Genomic DNA, 20,000 nt, shown 5'->3' with positions numbered 1-20,000 from the left:
GCACTCAGTCTCTTCTTCTTCCTTCCTCCTCATTTTCTCCTCCTTCTCACCTGCTTCCTTCCCCCTTTTCAGATAGTCTCAGGCCTAAGACAAGCAGATCCCCTTCTTCCTATCTTCCATATCAGGCTGGTTAAAAAATACACTCAGTTATGTGCTCCATTCTGTTTTGCTCTCCAGATTTTTACATGAATTCACTCCTTATCTCCCATCCTTCCCATTCCTTTTTTTTTTTATTTACCTCAAGACTGGCACAAAAATGTTACTTAAATTCTTTGTCTCACATCGTCCTTTCTGTATCGGCTGAAGAAAACACTCAGATCTCTCATCCATCCATCCATCCATCCATCCTTCTTCATAGATTATCTCCAGAAAGCGCTCAGATCTCCTTCCCATTCCATCCTCCTTTCAAATTTGTCTTCAGATTGACACAAAAAGAAGACATCCAGATCCCTCTTTCTCCTCCCATTCTCACTTTCCACATGGCCACAATAAGGCACTAAAATCTCTTATCCTCCTTATCAGATTATCCCAAGACTGCACTCAGACCTCCTCTCCATCCTGTTCTCCTTTCTAAAATATCTCCTTCCCTTTGCATCTTATTCCCTTCCACACTGGCACATGAATACACCCAAGCCTCCCTTCTCTTCCATCTTTTCTGTAATATCCCTCTCCCTTTCCATCCTCCTCTCTATAATATCCTCTTCCCTTTCCTTTCCATTCCCTTCCACACTGACACAATAATGCATTCATCTCTCTCTCTCTCTCTCTCTCTCTCTCTCTCTCTCTCTCTCTCTCCCTTACGTTACTGACACGAGAATAAGAAGAGGCAGGCAGAAATAGACCCTCATCCCACCCACATCACTATAGGCAAAAGATTCCTTGCTTTTCACCACCACGATGGCTTCTGTTCCATTCCTGCGATTTTGGCAGTAAAGGAAACACAAATAGTAAAGTGACAGCTTGTTTTTATTCTTGCTGTTGTTTTATTTGTGTGATTATATTTAGGTTAAGAAAGAGCTGTCGTCTTGAAGGAGTTAAAGTAGTTTGTCATAACCTCTTGAGTAACATATTTCTCTCTCTCTCTCTCTCTCTCTCTCTCTCTCTCTCTCTTAATAACTTTGTAGTAACTTGTAGTGAAGTTTTGTGATCAGTTATATATATATTAGACTTGTGGACGAGCGGTTGTTATACGTGAGTAGCTTTGTAAGTAGATAATCTTCGTTCCCATTTGTCATGCATCATCTGACTTGCTGCTTCTATCTGTCTCTCTATCTATCTATTTATCTATTATGATTTGTAATTATAATATGGAGTCCAAACATCTCTCTCTCTCTCTCTCTCTCTCTCTCAACCCCTTGAGTAACGTAATATATTTCTCTCTCTCTCAACTATGTCCTCTTTCTACCACCAGACAATTTTATTCAGCTTAGGAGGACTTCTTGAGGGGAAGGGAGTACGTGTGTGTGTGTGTGTGTGTGTGTGTGTGTGTGTGTGTGTGTGTGTGTGTGTGTGTGTGTGTGTCTGTGTGTGTGTGTGTCTGTGTGTGTGTGTGTGTGTGTGTGTGTGTCTGTGTGTGTGTGTGTGCGTGTGTGTGTGCTCTTTCATACGATTTTATTCATCTGAAGGGAGAATACACGTAACATTTTATTTATTGACTTGCCTCAAGATATTAAGGGAAGCGCCTCGTACTGAAGGGGTTAACGTCTGTTGTATATCGAGACTTTTTCTGGCGATTTTCTTTCCTCTTCTGGTAATTTTCTTTCCTCTTGGTGATTTTCTTTCCTCTTGGTGATTTTCTTTCCTCTTTTCTGGCTATTTTCTTTCCTCTTTTATGGCGATTTTCTTTCCTCGTTTCATGCGATTTTCTTTCCTCTTTTCTGGCGATTTTTTCTCCTCTTTTCTGGCGTTTTCTTTCCTCTTTTCTGGCGATTTTCTATCCTCTTTTCTGGCGATTTTCTTTCCTCTTTTTTGGCGATTTTCTTTCCTCTTTTCTGGCGATTTTCTCCCCTCTTTTCTGGCGATTTTCTCTCCTCTTTTCTGGCGATTTTCTTTCCTATTTTCTGGCGATTTTCTTTCCTCTTGTTATTGTGACTCGAGTTGGAAAAAGACTCTCAAACGCATAGAGGCGAGAATGACACGTAAAAAATTGGAATTTCGCCCTTAGTGCCAGAAAAAAATAAAGACCTCTAGGCACACAGAAACGAAAATGGTATATGCTCAGAACTCAATTTTGGACCTTAGTGCCAAAAACAAAAGAACGAATGAAAAAGAAAGAAAGTGAGAAAGAGAGAAAGGAAAAGAATTAAAGAAAGAAAAGACTCCCGAGCATAGTGGCGAAAATGGTTATATGTAATTTCAAACTTTTGCAAAAAAAAAAAAAAAAAAAAAGTGAATAAAAAACAAGCACGTAAAGGCTAGAATTACATCTATAAAACCTGGACTTTCGACCTTAGTCCCAGAGAGAGAGAGAGAGAGAGAGAGAGAGAGAGATTTGCTAGCTAAAAAAAAATCGTATAGAGGTAGCAAGCATAAACTTTTAAAAGACGTCCTCGTAGTGAAATAGTTTAGGAAAATGTATATACATATTCTGAATCCTGAAAAAAAAATATTAAAAAATTATGTATGAAAATAATAAGCCGAAAAAATTTGATGGTGGATTTAAAATTATACTTTATGCGTTTGTAAATTGGAAAAAATGATAGAGTTGATATGAAAATTATTGAGGAAATTCCAGAAGCATATTATTATTATTACAGTATTATTATTACTATTATTATTATTTAAACGAACGATTGAGGGATATAAGAGGCGAATACATCATAGAGTTTTACTTAATGAGAGGTAAAAAGGGGAAAAAAAAGAGAGAGGGTTAATGAAGTCTTGAGAGAGAGAGAGAAGAGAGAGAGAGCGAGAGAGAGAGAAGCGTGAATGACATACAGGAAGGAAGAAAATTAAGAAGCAGGAGAGAAACACTAGAATCAGATATAATAAAAAAATAAATAAAAAAGAGAAAGAAAGAGAATGGAATGAAGAAAGAAAAAACATGAACGAAGAAAGAAGACAAAAGATAGATCTAATACGCACAAGCCAAAGAAAAGGAAGTGGAATGGACAGAGACAAGAAGGAAGGAAGTGAATTGGACAGAGACAGGAAGGAAGGAAGGAAGTGAAGTGGACAGAGACAGGAAGGAAGGAAGGAAGTGATGTGGACAGGGACATGAAGGAAGGAAGAAAGCGAGGTGGACAGAGATAGGAAGGAAGTGAAATGGACAGAGACAGGAAGGAAGTGAAACGGATAGAGACAGGAAGGAAAAGGAGAAGGAAGGAAGGAAGACAAGAAAGGTAAAGCAAGAACGAAGAAAGGAGCACAAAAGTTAGATGTACAAATTGATGGCTTTATATTTACATCAGTGCTTTATACCTAACTACTTCTGACTACCTATTAGCTCTATACTTAGCTACCTAATCGCCTTATACATCACTACCTAGCAACTTTATCTCAGCTACTTAAGCACTATATCAAACTATTAATTGCTTTATGCCTTGCTAATGACTTAATAATTAACTACTTACCATTGGGGTCCTTGGCCTCTAGATTCTCTGCCTCCACCACCACCAGGTTCAGTACCAGTATGGGAGGCTGGGAGAGGGAGAGAGAGAACGAGAAGCTGGGTTAGATAGATACATGGGTAGATAGAAAGGTAGTAAGATGCATGTGTGTAGCTCATGGGAGGCTAGGCAGCGAGAGGGATTAGGTGAAATAAATAAATGGATGGGTTGATAGATGGGTAGGAAGGTATATTTATCTATCTGTTTACATACGTACAAGGATCTATCTCTCTGTTATATTGGAGACTGAGGTAGAAAGTAGTTGGCTTATACAGAGCGATAAATAGACAGAAAGGTAACTAGTCAGAAAGGTCTATTTGTGTATGAAAAACCTATATGCTTGTGTGTGTGTGTGTGTGTGTGTGTGTGTGTGTGTGTGTGTGTGTGTGTGGCCTTGCGTGCCTGTGTCTTCATTTTCCCATCAATCCATCACATCCTCTTAATCTCAAACACCTGAAACGTCCTCAGTATGCACAGAATTTTTTTATTACAGAACTTTGCCGGGCGAGGGGGGGGGGGCGGCGAGAGGGACAGTGTGTGGAACTTCTTATTTTTATTTTATTTATTTATTTATTTTATTTTTTCGTCTCCAATTGAAATGTCGAAAACTTGTCCACCTTCTCCCATCTGGACTCTCTCTCTCTCTCACACACACACACACACACACACACACACACACACACACACACACACACACACACACACACACACACACACAATCACCTCCCACCCGGAAAAGCACTTAGTCGTCCGGTGAGCCTGTATGTGTGTGTGTGTGTGTGTGTGTGTGTGTGTTGATGTGAACGCGTTTATGTTCTTTAATGTATACCAAAGTGCTTCAGTGTGTTTTCTTTATGTTTTCATGTATGTAGTTTAGTAGTATGTGTGTATGTATGTATGTATGTCAATTGGAGTATGGATGTGTACGTATACAGGTGTCTGTAATAAATGTGTGTATTCTTGTGGGCATAAATTTATCGATGTGTACATGTAGCTTGTGTGTGTGTGTGTGAGAGTTGATTTATGTTAGTGGGGGTGCATGCCTTTGTGTGTGTGTGTGTGTGTGTGTGTGTGTGTGTGTGTGTGTGTGTGTGTGTGTATTATGCTCAATGGATTTGTATGTGTGCATGGTAAAGGATCTATGTGCATATGCGTAACAGTACACACACACACACACACACACACACACACACACACACACACACACACACACACACACACACACACACACACACACACACACAAAATGATGATGATACATGGCCTGCTGGTAAACATTACTGACCTACCTTACTTTCCTGCCTTACCCTCACCTGCCTCACCTTTAACTTCCTCACTTACCCTACGTCACCCTCACCTGCCTCACCCTCGCCCTACCTTGCCCTCACATACCTCACCCTCACCTTGCCTCGCCCTCGTCCTTCCTCGCCCTCACCTTGCCTCGCCCTCACCCTGCCTCGCCCTCATCCTGCCTCGCCCTCGCCCTGCCTCGCCCTCATCCTGCCTCGCCCTTACCCTGCCTCGCCCTTACCCTGCCTTGCCCGTACCCTGCCTTGTCCTTACCCTGCCTCGTCCTCACCCTGCCGCACCCTCACCCTGCCGCACCCTCACCCTGCCGCACCCTCACCCTGCCTCGCCCTCATTCGCCTCACCCTCATCCTGCCTCATTCTCATCAACCTTACCCTTACACTGCCTCACCTTACCCTGCCTCACCTTACAAAGCCTCACCCCCACCCTGCCTCACCTTGCTCTGCCTTACCCTCACTCTGCCTCACCCTCACCCTTTCGTACCTGTTGCCTTGCCTGTCAATCATTATTCTAATTTTTATTTGCTCCAGTTTCGCTTCATTACCTCGACTACCTACCCATTTATCTCTCTCTCTCTCTCTCTGACTTCCTTTCTCAGTTTATCTGCCTCTGTCTCCCTCCTTCTATCTATCTCTCCCTCACTTTCCCCTGTCGTCTCTCTCTCTCTCTCTCTCTCTCTCTCTCTCTCTCTCTCTCTCTCTCTCTCTCTCTTTCACCCCTTTAAATCTAGATACAGTGGCAGTGGAGGTAGACGTAATTCCATAAAACTGTTTTTCATTCCTCCATGGTTTTTCATTTTCTGATTTTTCCTCACTATTTTTTATGTGTTTTGACCTCCTCTCGCCCCCCCCCTCCCCCGTGCGAGAGAGATTAATGGAAGTGTGTGTAAAATGGTTGAGGGTTATCTCTCTCTCTCTCTCTCTCTCTCTCTCTCTCTCTCTCTCTCTCTCTCTCTCTCTCTCTCTCTCTCTCTCTCTCTCTCAGCCATTGAACCTGTCTGTCCATCCATCCATTTTTCTGTCTCTTATCTGTGACTGTTTCCGTCTATCTCTCTGTTTTGTCTTTCTATACATTATGTCTATCAGTCTATCTCTCTATCTATATATACTGTATATCAGTTTGTCTACCTATCTATCAGTCAATCAATCTATCTATCTATCTGTCTGTTTCACCTTCTCTTCCTGCGCAATGGCCACGAGTCTGGAGTTCTCTTGCTGGTCCAGGTGGAAGGCGGTCTGGGCGTAGTGGGGTAGGTCCTCGGTCATCTCCCTCTCGTCGGGGTGGCACTGCGCTCCGACCTTGTGGAACACCGTGTACAGCACCTCCACGAACAGCCCCTCCATCTGTACACGAACATGGAGAGAACCTGGTATCATCATTATCATTATTGTTATTATCATCGTCATCTTTAACTCGACGAAGAGGGACTCATTTGTATAGGAAAATGGAGAGAACCAGGCATCATCATTATCATTATTATTATCATCATCATCATCATCATCATCATTATCACTAACTCGACCAACAGGGATGCATTTGTGAAGGAAAGTGGAGAGAAGCTGGTATCATCATTATAATCATCATCGTCATCATCATTATCATCACTAACTTGACGAACAGAGCCTCCATTTATACAGGAAAAAGAAACGAAGCTGCCATCATCATTATCATCATCATCATCATCATCATCATCATCATCATCATCATCACCTTCCATCGTTTCGTGGGAGATGAGAAATGGTACCATCATCACCATCATCATCATCACCGGGGTCTTCAGAATCATATCTGTTTACAGATATCGTGTATATTAATATTATTTAAATAAATCCGTAAGCAGAATATGGCTCAGAGTGCCGCAGTTTTATATGTTTGCAATTCTGAAAGATAGTTTTCAGAAATTTTCATTTGTGCCATAGTCTAAGATGATTACAGTGTTCAGATTTTTTTTTTTTTTGGTGAGTGCACATGTAAGGGGAAATGAGAATTAGAAATATATGGAGATGATAAGATCCTTTCGATGCAGCAGTATCAGTGAGTAAATGTGAAAAGTTAGAGGAGGTAAAAACAGGAAGTGGAGGAGAAGCTGGTGGGTGGAAAGAGAAACATCAGAGCACTGGATAATAATGCAAGGGGTAGGAGAGTGGGGGAGGTGGGGAGGGGGTATGTGAAAGGAGAAGGGTTGGGGAGTGGTGGTGGTAGTGGTAATGGGTGGGTGGGGGGTAGGTGAGGGGTGAAGAGTTGGAGAGTGGGAATAGTGTTGATGGGGAGGTTGGTGGGTTGGAGGGGAGTGTAGGTGGTGGTGGTGGTGGTGCGGTGGGAGTTAAGGTAGTAGGGGGAGTAGTTATGGTGCTTGTGGGGGTGGGAGTTGGGGGTAGAGGGGGAGAGTAGTCTTAGTGGTGGTGGTGGGGTCTGTGAAGAGGCAGCTGGTTCTGACACTGAACTGTATACTGGCCATAATATGCCACACACACACACACACACACACACACACACACACACACACACACACACACACACACACACACACACACACACACACACACACACACACACACACACACACACACACACACACACACACACACACACACACACACACACACACACACACACACACACACACAACTGTCATATTCACAGTTATATATCCTTAACATCCTTACACATCTACACACTGACACACCTACATACATTGACAGGTACAAACACACTTACAAATATACACACTGTCACACTTACGCACTTCACACACACCTACACAAAGACACACTTACACACCTTCCTTCTCCTCACTTCATCACCTCTCTCTCTCTCTCTCTCTCTCTCTCTCTCTCTCTCTCTCTCCCCGCTCAGAATTGCGAGATCACTTCAAAGGAAAGTAGAAAAGCGTTTTTAATTCAAGGAAAAGGAAGTATTGCCATCAGCCGGGAGAGAGAGAGAGAGAGAGAGAGAGAGAGAGAGAATCATGTAGGCAGATAAATGGATAAAAATATATAGATAAATTATATCGGTAGATAGATAAATTGATGAACAGAACTATAGATAGAAAGGTGTAGAGTTATCTGTCTAGAGTCATTGATAGATGCATATTTTAGTGGGTAAGTAGATAGACAGAGGGATAGGTATGGGTAGATATATACAGTAGATAGGTGTATGAATCGATGTATGGACATTTCTGTCTATCCGTCTGTTTGTCTTTAAATCTATCTGTCTACATTTCTTTATCCATCTATCCATCCATTTATCTACACTTCTGTCTATCCATCTCACCATCTATCTGTTTACCTACCTGTCTATCTATCTATCTATCTATCTATCTGTGTATCTATTAATCTGTTTGTCTATCTATCTAGTTATATATAAACCCTCACCCTTTCTCTTTCACCCCAATCTCATCAAAAACACCTAATCAAACATCACCCCTATCCTGTTTCACTTTCCAACCAGTTATTCTGTTATTCAGGCTCTATATGTCTATCTATTTATCTATTGTCCATCTGTCTATCTGTGTGTCTCTGTCAGTCTATCTGTCTGTCTATCCATCTATATCTTTATCTGTCTGACTTTCTACCTGTCTGTCTGCCTAACCATTTATTATTTTCATCGTGGTCTGTTTCTCTTTGCATTTACTTTAATTTTTCGATGACCTTTTCTGCTTACACATTCTCTCTCTCTCTCTCTCTCTCTCTCTCTCTCTCTCTCTCTCTCTCAACCCCTACAACAAACAGATCGTCCATCATCCACTCTGTTCTTGTTCCCCTTCCCTCCCATTCATCTCTTCCCATTCATCAACCTTTTTCTCTTCTCTCCTCCCCTCTTTCTGTCTCTTATCGTCTCACTTGCTCTTCTCTCCTTCTATTCTCCTCATTTTCTTCTCTCCTTCTCTTCTTATTCTCTCCTCATCTCCCCTTCCTTTCTCTTCCCTCCTTCGCCCTTTCCCTTTTCCTCCATGTTTTCTTTCTCTCTCTTTTCCCCTCCTCCCCTTCCCTTTACCACTTTTCCTCCATCCCTTTCCCTCCTCTCACATATTTTAATCACTCTGAAATTCCTTTGTGTTGCTTTGTCGATTAATTTCCTTTTCTTGAAGCGTCAGTGTATTTTCTCATAATCTTTCGTCGTTCTTCCAAACACTTTACTGTCTTGTCGCCATTCCCATAATTCTTCGCCAGTTTTCTTTATATTTAGTACAATTATTCTTTGGGCCACTAGAAGCCAGACACCTTTTTATTTATTTAGTGTTATTTATTTCTGGTTGTTTTAAAGGGATGTGTGGAGTTCAAATTAATATCATGTAAGCACACATTTATTTTTATCCTGTGTTTTTGTGTTTATTAATCGTAATGGGAATGTATACAGAAGGATCGTAGTGTAGTGTAGGTGTGTGGAGACCATCTTGCATTCCCTTGGTGGTGTTGGCAGTCTTGGTTACTCTTACGTCATCATCATCATTAGCACTAAGGGATCCATTTTCGTCACACCCACCACCACCACCATCATCATCATCATCATCATCATCATCATCGTCATCATCATCAAGACAACGATATCTACCATCATCATCAATCGTCGGGATCCACCACCACCACCACCACCACCATTATCATCATCATCATCATCAGTAACACAACTGGATCCATCTTCGTTACCATCATCATCGTCATCATCATCATTATCATCATCATCATCACATCTCGCTCCATTTCCCCTTCAATTTCACGGACAACAAATCACTTCTATCGAGATCAGGAAAGCATACAAAAACTCGCGATCGTTGTTGAGCGAGAGTGGGGAGAGTAAATATCCAATTCACAGGTGCTACGGATCTCTCTCTCTCTCTCTCTCTCTCTCTCTCTCTCTCTCTCTCTCTCTCTCTCTCTCTCTCTCTCTCTCTCACACACACTCTACTTTATATCTCCTCGTCATTTCCTCTTCCCTTTCTTTTTTCCCTCCCCTCCTACCTTTTCTTCTCTTCTTCCTTCCTTGTTTGTCTTCTCCTTTCCCCTCCCACTCCTCCCCTCCTTCTCTCCTTCCCTATCCCTCACCCTATCTCTATCTCTACCTTTTCCCTCTCCCTTACTCTTCTCTCCTCGCGCTCCCCTCCCCTTCCCCTTCCCTCCCCCTCCCCCCTAAAGCTGAAGGGTCGCTCTGTGTTACAAATTTTGTCGAGAGAATGGTGAGTAAACAGTCTCTCTCTCTCTCTCTCTCTCTCTCTCTCTCGTAATATCCTTTTTTTCTTCACATCCTTTCACCATCGCTCCTTATTCTCCTGCTTCCTTATTAACTCTCTCTCTCTCTCTCTCTCTCTCTCTCTCTCTCTCTCTCTCTCTCTCTCTCTCTCTCTCTCTCTGTCTCCACGTGTCTTCAATTTCACGGGTATCTTACTTCCACATTCCTCTCTCACAGAAGAAATTAGAGCAGAAGAAAGACGAAGAGATTAAGAAAATAAAGTTAAAAATATGCGAAGGAAAATGAAGTGAGCAAATTGTAAATGTCGAATAAAAATAAAAAATGTATAAATAAATAGATAAATATAATATAAATGTGTGTGGCCATTACGCGTGGGAAAAATTTCATCCTTGGTGCAATATCGTTAAGCGGCTTTCAAGGACTTTCAATATACGTTAGCCTAGTCTGGCTCTCACCTGGCCAATCTACTCCCATTCGATCCACACAAATTCCACCCAGAGCATCCACAACGCTACCCACTACTTTACCTAACCTAACCTGACTTATCTCAACCTAGCCTAACCTAACCTAACCTAATCTAATCTGACCTAACCTAATCTAATCTAACCTAACCTATCCTAACGAAACCTAATTTGACTGAATCTAATGTTATATAACCTAACCTAGACTAACCAGACCAATCCTGACCTAACCTAAACTAAACTAATCTAACCTAACCTAACCTAACCTAACCTAATCTAACCTAACTTAACCTAACCTAACTTAACCTAACCTAACCTAATCCAACCTAACCTAACCTAACCTATCCTAACGAAACCTAATTTGACTGAATCTAATTTTATATAACCTAACCTAGACTAACCAGACCTATCCTGACTTAATCTAACCTCATCGAATCTAACGAGATCTGTCCTAAAGACACCTAAGTTAACCTGATCTAACCCAACCACGCCATACCTTACGTACCCAAATCTAAGTTGACCTAATCTACTCACACTGACCTGCGATGCCCTGAGTATGAATCAAGTCTTCGTGGACGTTTAAAGCAGGTATTGGTAGTATGTCCTTTCATATACTATACCTGGTTTACTCAAACTTGGCCCAAAATTGACATCTCACCATCTTGAATGCCTGGTAGTAAGGAGATTTTAACGCTAGAATATGATGCTAATCATAAGGAAGTGCTGTGAAAAGGATGTAGGGCCACAGTACGATTCGTATCCTTCCACTGAGCGATGTGAAATAAGGTACAAAATGACGATAATCTGAGCCAACTTAAGGTAAAATGTCTATAGTATATGCTCACAGGATATTGGCTTTTAAAGATATCATTAACATCTAGGGGGAGGCGTGGCTCAATCGGTAGAGAGGTGGCCTGCCGTTCTGACGGACCCAGGTTCAAATCCCCGCTGGGTCAGGGAACAGTTTAAGGATTTGAATTTCATTAAATCAAGCTTTACTGATCTACCAGAAGACCCGCCGACATGTCGTAAAAATACCCCCGCTAATACCAATACACCAGTCCTGTATGAGACAGCCCTAGAATGTATTCAATATGGACGGTGGGTGTTAGCGCCGAAGTGGTGACATGTGGAGGTATATGGTATGTAGGAGGACTGTTGGGCCTTGATAGCAGGCTGTGAAGCCTATGCCCAGAGTCGAACACATTAAAAAAAAAAAAAAAAAAGACACAAACACACCTGACAAACCAATACAACACATAACCTCCCACGTGCACTAGTTTTGTCTCACTGGCTTCAAAGGTTTTTCGTTATTTTAGCATCCGTCCTGTCGCTAATTCTTTTCAATATCCCTGTCTTCGCCGCAGTGTTGCATTACTCTCCTTCTAACCACAGAGATTTTCGTGGTACAAGCTCCCTTCCTCTCTGTAACAAGGCCAACAGAATAGGTCACTTTAGTATCCCTCCTTTCTCCGCACTGTTACATCACTTTCTAAATGACCACAAAAGCTGGACGTTATATCAGTTATTTTTCACTGTTTTCACTCACTCTAATATCACTCTCTTCATCTATCTAACCACAAAAGCTTTTCGTTCTACCAGCTCCCCTTCTCTCTGTACCTCAATTTAATATCGCTCCCTTCGCCGCAATATTCCCTCACTTTCTGTTTACTTTGGCACCCACACAGGACACACTCTTCCTCTAAACTCACTACCTGGATGCCGTACCCAGCCATACCTTAAAAGTTCACTCATTTTAACTTGGCAAATTGAAGAACTCCCATTGTTGACAAAATTGGAGAACGATCCATGTTGATTGAGGAGACGGGGAAAGGAGAGAGAGAGAGAGAGAGAGAGAGAGGGAGACAGACAGACAGAGACAGAGAGATTGCACAAGTCAGAGAAAAAAGAGAGAGCTTAGCGAAGAAAGAGAAAGCGGAAGAGTCGCATAAAGACAGGAAGAAAGAGAAACGAGTTTTGCAATACTCCAAGAAAGGGTAAGAGGGAAGAGGGATACATTCCACAGAGAGAGAGAGAGAGAGAGAGAGAGGAGGAGGAGGAGGAGGAGGAGGACTATGAAAAGAAGAAGGAGAAGGGAGGAGGGGGAATGAGAGTGAGAGAGAGAGAGAAGGAGGACTATATAAGGAAGAGGGAGGAGGGGAAATGAGAGAGAGAGAGAGAGAGAGAGAGAGAGAGAGAGAGAGAGGAGGAGGAGGACTATGAAAGGAAGAAGATAAGGAAAAGGGAGGAGGGGAATGAGAGAGAGAGAAGGAGGACTATAAAAGGAAAAAGATAAGGAAAAGAGAGGAGGGGAAATGAGAGAGAGAGAGAGAGAGAGAGAGAAGCGGAGGAGGGGGAGGGCTAAACCATCAATTTCTGCCCTCAGCACAAAGGGTCCAGCCCAGGGGAAGCAACAGGCTGCACTGGCACTTGTTGCTCTCTCTCTCTCTCTCTCTCAGTGCTTGGTTATTCTCTTTCCACTCTCCTATCTGCCTTATTCTTTCTTTCTCTTTGCCTTTGAATACTACTATCAGAGCTTGTTATTCTTTTTCTCCCCTCCCCTTCCTCTCTCTCTCTCTCTCTCTCTCTCTCTCTCTCTCTCTCTCTCTTTCTCTCTCTCTCTCTCTCTTTCCAATAATAACAGGCAGTTCATCTCCATCATCATAAATTCTGTTACTGTTATTACTGTTATTTCTACCATTACTTATGATCGTTACTACTACTTCCACTAACAACATCACCTCTTGCTACCACCACTACTACCACTGCCACTATAACTGCCATCACCATCACCACAGCCACACCAAGGCTATAACCATCAACACCACTACCACACTATAAATACCACCACTACTACCACACCACAACTAGGCCTACCTCTACCATCTCCACAGTCACACCACTACCATTTCCACCACCATCACCACCACTGTCAGTACCACAACTACCACCACATGCACTGTCATTGCTACTACTATCACCGTCACTACCATTACTTTACTACTACCATCTCGACCACTACCACTACCACCGCCACCTCCATCACCACCACAACCACCATAAGTAACAACATCAACTCGTTACTACCACTACCTTTCGTATCTTCTTAACTACTACAATTACCACATTCATCACTACCATCATAAACACTACCACCATCGCTACCACCACTATCATTTCCAACACTGCCACCATCACCCCCTCTATTACCGTATCTGTTACCACCACCTCTATCACAACCATCATCATTACCACGGCTACCACAGCCCTTACATATACCGTGGCGGCTACTGCTGCTGCTACTACTACTACTACTACTACTAGTACTACTACTACTACTACTACTACCATCACTAACACAGGGCCATATCGTGTCCACCACCATCCAACATTACACGGCACTACCACCATTACTACTACAGCAGCTACCATCATCACCATCACTACCACCACTGCTACCATCATCAGTACCGTTATCACCTCTACCATCACCACAACCACTACCGCCATGACCTTTACTACCACAAGAACTACCACCACTACCACACTAACATACAGACGACCATCTCTACCACAACTACCACCATCACTACCACAAGGACCCCATTCCTATCACTACAACTACTACCATGACTACTACAGACATCACCACCACTAGCACCAACACCACTAGGCTATTACCATCATTATCACCACCACCACCACTACCATAAAGACCACACCACCACCATCACTACAACTACCACCATCATTACCACACACACACACACACACACACACACACACACACACACACACACACACACACACACAGGGAGGGCTGCCAAAAACCACAATATTCAGCAGAGTAAACAAAGAACGATATTACAGCCAACAAACGTCCCTCACAAAAAAGTCAAAACTAAAATAAAAATTCGTACCCAGCCTGGAAAGCCGCCAAAAATCCATGGCCCTTAAATCCTCACCACTACCAGGAAGAGCCAAAAAAAAAAAAGAAGAAAGAAAAAAATATCCCCACATACACAAGAGACTGGGGATAATATTAGGGAAAAATCTATAGGGGAAGGGAAAATAATAGGGGAGAAAGGCAGAGAAATTCCCCAAACCCCACGACCATCCAGGAGAGAGAGAGAGAGAGAGAGAGAGAGAGAGAGAGAGAGAGAGAGATTCCACAAACACATAAAAAAACAAGGATGATATTAGGGAAAGAATCTGTAGAGGGAAGGGAAAAATAAGGAAAGAAAAGTCTCTCATAAACACAACAGTCCAGAGAAATATCAGGAAAAAGTACCTGTTGGGGGGAGGGAAAAAAGGCTCCCGCAAACTCAGATGACAAGGGACCATTTTGGGAGGAAAAATTTAACATGGGGAGGGGAAAACTGTGAAAAAAGCTCCTAGAAAGACAAATGACCAGTGATAATATTAGGGGAGAAAAATCCATAGGGGGAGGGGTAAGGGAAAAAACAGGGAAAGGGGGGAGAGGTAGGGCGAAGTTTTTTCCCTAGTGACATGTGTCGGCGTTGACGGGATTCAGTGACAGCGATCAATAAACAGTGCGTCCGTTTGTCCGCCTGAGTGATTGGCTTCCCCTTCGTCGTCTCTGCTGATGGGGGAGTTGTCTCGAGCGTGCAGGGGCTTGGACCTGCTCTTCATATCACTCCCTTCCCTTGGGGACCTTTGAACATAGCAAGTGCCGTCAGATTTTCTCCTATTTTTGCATTTTTGTATTTTTCTTCATTTTTTTGTCGCCTAGAGTAAGGGATTCGGACGCGACACCTGTTGCCCTGTTTATGGGTCTGGTAACCTCCCTTTGGTGTGGTACAGTGGAGAAAGATATAGTGAAAAAATGTTAGTGGAAAAAAGAGTGAAAAAATGGTGAAAAAAGGTAGCAAAAAAAAAATTGCAATGGAAAAAGGATGGTGAAAAGATAGTGAAGAAAGATACAACTAAAAAAAAGATCGTGGAAAGAAAGTTACAGAAAAAGATACAGTAAAAAGATAGTGAAAAAAGATAATGTGGAAAAAGGATGATGAAAAAGATACAATGAAAAAAGAGTGAAAAAAAAAAGATACAGCGAGAAAAGGATATAGTGAAAACAGATACACAGTGGAGTGAAAAAAGATACAGAAAAAGCTATGGAAAAAAGATATTGTGGAGTGAAAGCCTGAATATATGGATACGTGATTTGTTTGTGTGTGTGTGTGTATCTGTGTGGCTAAAACTGGTAGTGTGGTTGTATTGTGATTTTTGTTGTTGGTTGATTTTGTTTGTTTTTTTGTTTCAGGGTTTATTTGGTCTTTAATAACGCCTTCTCCTTTATAATTTTCTCTGACATATATTCTTCCTTATATCCAGCTCCTCCTTATATCCTTATGTTATGCTTCTCCACCTTATATCCTCCATCGTATGTCCATCTTATCCTCCTTCATACGCCTTATATTCTCCTTCATACGAGTATACTACACCTTATAATCTCCTTCATGTATTCCACCTTATAATATCTCTCCTTTACTGCACCTTATATCCTCCCTCATATACCCCACCTTATCCTCCCTCGTACGCCTTATATTCTCCCTTATATTATCCCTTTTACTCCAGTGAAATTAGACCCAACCTCTGCTCTCCAAATCACATACTGTCCACTTATACTCTATTCACATGCATGTCTGACCTACATATACACTATTTACACTCACATTAACTCCTTTTATGGTCGCTGGTCACGTACACATCGATAGCCCCATTCTAGACTAGTTAATGTTTAATGTAAGGTAATACTGTAGTAGTCTTAGTGTGTACTAGTATCGTGTGTCGTCTTTGTCTCCTTATGTATATTGGTGTAGTTTAGAAAGAATGGAGATTTAGGGATCGACTAGGAGAGTATATGTGAGTGAAGTGGAGGGGGTGACGGGAAGCGGGAGGCCAAGGTTGAGGTGTAGGGGGTGATGAGGAGGGGAGACTAAGAGTGAGGTGGAGGGGGTGACGGAGACGGAGAGACCAAAAGTGAGGCAGAGGGGGTGATGGGGGCAGGGAGACCGAGAGTGAGTTGGAGCGGGTGACGGGGAGGGTGAGACCGAAGGTGAAGTGGAGGGATAGAGTGGCGTGATAGGATTTGAATGAGGGTGTTGTGAACTGGAGAGATGGCAGCTAGATGGCTTAGAACAGGATGACATGAAGACTGTCATATAGAAGCCTAATCACATGGAACTCTTATCATTGGATCAGTTTTTTAGTACAGAAAACTGACCCATTCTCCGGAAAAATTACCCCTGATGTAAATACTTAAAACCTGAAATAAAGCTAGGGTAGATTAAGTCAGTCTACTTTTCTTTTCTACCGTACTTTGTGGGAATAAGATGTGGCTATAGATAGATATACATAGATATTTGAAGTATAAGTATTTTTTTATCTACATGCCCATTCACATCAATCCAGCACCATACCTCACTATACACCCGGAGAGTACATACTTCCCATTCATCAAGCGTAATCCTTTTTCACTCACACACACAGTCAGAGCACCTTACCCTACTTTACACAGTTCCCATTCATCGCATACCATACACTATAATTTATTCAGTTTATTCATTGTAGAGTGGCTAAAAGTAACCAGATTTAACTTAATGGCCATTCACACACGTAAAGCTCCATATTTCACTCTACATATACTTCCCATTCAATATAAGCTATTCATTGTATCGTGACCTAAAACGAGCAGATTACCCTCACACGCCCATTCACACCTTCAAAGCCCCATTTACTCTTCCTCAACCTGACCTAAATTCTTTAAAATGTGTACTATGCCTCAGAGTCGTATTTCATGGACTATGCCCCGGGTGTCACTTGTGTGTGTTGGAATTTGAGTACCATACTGAGTACACGTTATAACACCGGTACACACACACACACACACACACACACACACACACACACACACACACACACACACACACACACACACACACACACACACACACACACACTACCCTTTCACCCTGGGGCGCATTTTCACCCTTGTGCCCAAGTTTGTGGAAGTGATGAAATATTCAGGGGAAGGAGGGGGAAGAATGCAGGTTGAAGATGGGGTAGGATGGGATGGGGTGGGGTGGGGGTGAGGTTAGTGTCGTTGCCATGGTTACCGGGGTGAGGGAGGGGTTAGCGGGTCGGGTGGTGTGGGGTGGGGTGGGGTTATTTAAGAATACAGTGAGTGGGGTTGTGGATTTGGACAGGTTGGGGTTGGGTGAGGTTTGTAGACAGAGTGGGGTTTTTGGAGGTTCGTGGAGTTGAGCATTAGGAGGAGGTGAGGTTGTGTGGTGTTTGCTGAGGGATTGAATGGGATGGGGTGGGGTTGTGAAAGAATGGAGTGAGGTTGTTTGGAGTTGTGAAGTGGGGTTGGTTTGAGGTGAGGTGAAGTGGACAGCTCAAGAGGATAGAAGTAAGGTGAGGTTGTTGAGGGGATGGAATCGGGTGGTGGAAGGTGCATTTGGATTGAAGAAGAGGAGGAGGAGGAGGAGGAAGGAGGAAAGAAGTGAAGAAGAAGAAGAAAGAAGGGAAGAAAAGGAATGTAAAGACAAAGCCAAGAAAAATACAAAAATGAGAGAGAGAGAGAGAGAGAGAGAGAGAGAGAGAGAGAGAATCAATAATGAGGGCAGCCTGTGGGGCAAATGATAAATGTAGGGAGGTATGAAGGTGGGTGGTGAGTGGGGGCGAGTGGTGAGTGGGGGTTAGGGGTGAGTGTGGGTGAGTGGTGAGTGGGGGTGAGTGGTGAATGAGTGGTGAGTGGGGATCTGGGTGAGTACTGAGTGGTAAGTGGTGATTATGAGGCGTGAGTGATGAGTAAGAATGGTGAGTATGACTGGTGTGTGGTGTGAGTGGTGAGTGATGAGTGTAGTGTGGTGAGTATGAGTAATGAGCCATGAGTATGATTGGTGAGTGACGAACATGACTGGAGAGTAGGTTTTCATGGTGAGTATGAGTGAAGGCGAGAGAGTGGTGAGTCTGAGTGATGATTTTAAGTGCCACTTGAGAACAAAGAGGGTAATGGATGAGTGTTTGTTTTTGCTGAAGCCCCAGGTTCATCTAACACTTGAACCCAGTGGACTGCTGGCTGATATGGATGAGTGGTGAGAGTAAGTGGTATGAATGATGAGTGTGGTATGTAGGAGGAGGAGGATGGCGATGATGATGATGACAATGACGATTATGATGATGATGAGAAGGAGGAGGAGAAGGTGGAGGAAGAGAAGAAGGAGGAGGAGAAGGTGGAGGAAGAGAAGAAGGAGGAGGAGAAGGTGGAGGAAGAGAAGAAGGAGGAGGAGAAGGTGGAGGAAGAGAAGAAGGAGGAGGTGAAGGAGAGGGTGGAGGAAGAGAAGGTTAAACGATAATGTGAAGGAGCACAAACAAAAGGAAGTGGAAAGGGGAAAGGAGGAAAATGCTTTGAGGAATAATCAAGAGGAAACAAGAAACAAAGAGAAAGAAGAGAGACGTAAAAATAGGGTCATGAAGAAGCAAGAAGTAAAGGAAGAGGAAGAAGAAGAAGAAGAAGAAGAAACAGGATGTAAAGGAAGAAAAAGAAGAAGCAAGAAGTAAAAGAAGAGGAAGAGGAAGGGAAGAGTCGAGAGATCAATAATGAGGGCAGGCTGTGGGGCAAATGATAAATATAGAGGTATGAGGGTGAGTGGTGAGTAGGAGAGGTGAGTGGGGGGGGTGAGTGGGGGTGAGTGGTGATTGATAAGTGGAGGCAAGTGGTGAGTGGGGGTGGGTGGTGAGTAGTGAGTGGGGGTGAGTGGTGAGTGGGGGTGGGCGGTGAGTAGTGAGTGGGGGTGAGTGGTGAATAGGAGTGGGTGGTGAATGATGACAAAAACGAACAGGAAAAATGAAAATAAGAGTGGCAAGAGTGAACATAGATTTTGAGAATGCGGGCAAGAGTGAATGGAAAATTGAGAGTGGGTTGTAGGAATGAATAGTGAAAGTGAGTGTAAAGTGAGTGGCAAGAGAGTGAGAAAGGAAAGAGTGTGTAAAGTGAGATAGTGACTGAGCAATGAGAGTGAATGGGAAGTGAGAGAAAGAGAGAGTAAACCATGCAAGTGAACATAAAGTGAGAGTAAGCAATGAATGTGAGTTAAAAGTGAGAGAGAGTGAGCAATGAGAGTGAGAGGCAGAACCAACAGGTGTGACAGATTACAGGTATTGACTAGAATCCCCCCCCCCCCCCAAAAAAAAAGGAGAAAAAAAAATGTATATAATATTTTTCCAAACACATTTCTCTCTCGGACACCCCTGAATATCCGACCTACTTTTTCACATCATATACAGTATATGTTTTATCACAATTTTTTGTCCATACTTTCAAAATACCACATCATAGGCTTACATACTCGTACACACACACACACACACACACACACACACACACACACACACACACACACA

General features: G+C 42.8%; 1 protein-coding gene across 1 annotated transcript in view; it reads right to left on the bottom strand.

Moving 5' to 3' along the window:
- LOC145413129 (BAI1-associated protein 3-like) overlaps positions 1 to 20,000 on the bottom strand; it is a 332,548-nt gene that overhangs the window by 96,791 nt on the left and 215,757 nt on the right. Inside the window, exons 3-4 of the mRNA XM_080282847.1 lie at positions 6,090 to 6,260; positions 3,573 to 3,639 (exon numbers count right to left, since the gene is read on the bottom strand). Coding sequence (XP_080138973.1) covers positions 3,573 to 3,639; positions 6,090 to 6,260 — 238 coding nt within the window. The remainder of the gene's footprint in view (positions 1 to 3,572; positions 3,640 to 6,089; positions 6,261 to 20,000) is intronic.

This window comes from Coenobita brevimanus, chromosome 95 (genome assembly GCF_032717465.1).
Source record: "Coenobita brevimanus isolate Jiangsu-jjx chromosome 95, ASM3271746v2, whole genome shotgun sequence".
In the NCBI taxonomy this organism is placed as follows: Eukaryota; Metazoa; Arthropoda; class Malacostraca; order Decapoda; family Coenobitidae; genus Coenobita; species Coenobita brevimanus.
This window is presented reverse-complemented; position numbering and strand designations above follow the sequence as displayed.